The 1,831-nt window shown below is 37.2% G+C and overlaps 1 protein-coding gene across 1 annotated transcript in view; it reads right to left on the bottom strand.

The window, feature by feature from the left end:
* The window catches only part of LOC106876103 (mitochondrial 2-oxoglutarate/malate carrier protein), a 32,629-nt gene that overhangs the window by 20,730 nt on the left and 10,068 nt on the right, over nucleotides 1–1,831 (bottom strand). Inside the window, exon 2 of the mRNA XM_052976922.1 lies at nucleotides 419–480. Coding sequence (XP_052832882.1) covers nucleotides 419–480 — 62 coding nt within the window. The remainder of the gene's footprint in view (nucleotides 1–418; nucleotides 481–1,831) is intronic.

Genomic DNA, 1,831 nt, shown 5'->3' with positions numbered 1-1,831 from the left:
ATATATATATATATATATATATATATATACACATATGTATGTGTGTGAGCAAGTGTTTTACAGTTTCCTTGCCTTCATACTGCATGATAGTTGAAAATAAGTATCGCCATCATGGAAGCATTGTCCTTTATTTCCAATCTTCTGGGACACGTCAGGACAATGGGGAAATATCCTAGTTGGAAACAGTGAGGGTTGGCAACAGAAAGCGTATCTGGCTGAAGAAAATCCAACTCAACAAATTCTGTCCCATTTATGCAAGAAAGCAAAAGTGGATGTTAAATAATAATGATGTCATATAAGACTGATACAAAAGATGTGTCATAAAGTAATGTTATATGAAAGATATTTTATTAAAGATAGATACTAGAACTATCACAAATGATTAGTATGAAAGGTATGTCATAAAACAAAGACCTACCACTGAGCTGCATTCTATTTTTAACAAGGTCAAGAGGTTGAACAAAACAAGTGGCACCCATTCTGAAAGTATAGGAAAGAGAGAGCAAGATAAAGAGGTAGGAGTTACTGCTATTGTACCTCAAGGACAACAAAGAGATAACATTACATTAAGAAATAGGAATGGATAGCATGGTTATGAAGGAGGAAAATTTATTTTCAGATAAAAAAAAAAAAACAACCTATTTTGGTTCACCAAAAATATTTTAAAATAGAACAGAATTTTAAGAGAGTTGTGGAAGTCTTTAGATGGTTTCTAACTATGTTTAAGTGTGAAGTGTAGCCTAATAGTTAGGGCAGAGATTCTAAACTATTTTTTGCCTATGGACACCTTAGGTTTTCTATTTTACTCAGGCAGACACATCAGCTTGTGTAGGTTGAACTATGTAAAATGTTAAAGAAAGTAACCTAACTGTTTCTTGCAATACATACCAATACATATACATCGAAAGCAAAATTTCTTCAGGTTCTCAATCATTTTTTAGCTATGGACCCCTTTGATTAGTCTCTTATTCTGGTGGACCCCATAACCATTCAATGTCTAAAAACTAGTTTTTAAACGCCTGCACCTATTAAGCCACTCTGAGAGAAGAGGTTTCAGTGGCTGAAAACATGTCAAACTATGTAAAATGTGAGAGAAAGAAATGGAGCTGCTTCTTGCAATAAATACATCTAAAACAAGTATTTTGGTTTTTTTTTTTTTTTGTGGAACATACGGCATGCAGACTACTTTTCACTCAGAGCAGGAGGCCCTTTGTTACCAGCAGAGGTAGGAGCTCTCTGAACTTTGCCCAGGCTATTCTTATTCTAGCAGCTACGGTGTCAGAGCATCCACCCCTGTTACTGACTTGATCACCTAGGTAACAGAAGCTATCAACTACTTCTAGTTCCCCCCCCCCTGTCATGTGAGGGAAGCTGTTTTCTGCACATTTTCAGCATTTATTGCCCCTGTGCATCTGTCACACACAAAATCTCTCTTCTCAGTTAACCTTCCTTTGATATTGCTGCACCTCTTATGTGTCCATATAGGAATTTTGAAAAAAGCATGTATAAAACTAGTTTTTAAACATCAAATGGCTGTAGGGGTCTACTAGAATAAAACAGTAATTAAAGGGATCCATAGGGACAGGCATGACTGTGTAGTAAGAAGTTTGCTTCCCAACCACATGGTTCTGGGTTCAGTCTCTACTATAGCCCTGGGCCAACCAAAGCCTTGAGTGGATTTGGTAGACGGAAACTGAAAGAAGCCTGTCGTATGTGTATGTGTGTTTGTCCTCCCCACCCCATAGCTGCATGACAACCAGTGCTGGTGTGTTTACATCCCTGTAACTTGACGGTTTGGCAAAAAGAGACCAATAGAATAAGTACTAGGCTT

Source organism: Octopus bimaculoides, chromosome 26 (assembly GCF_001194135.2).
Source record: "Octopus bimaculoides isolate UCB-OBI-ISO-001 chromosome 26, ASM119413v2, whole genome shotgun sequence".
Taxonomy (NCBI): Eukaryota; Metazoa; Mollusca; class Cephalopoda; order Octopoda; family Octopodidae; genus Octopus; species Octopus bimaculoides.
Note: the sequence above shows the minus strand (reverse complement) of the source record. Positions and strands in the feature narration are given on the sequence as shown.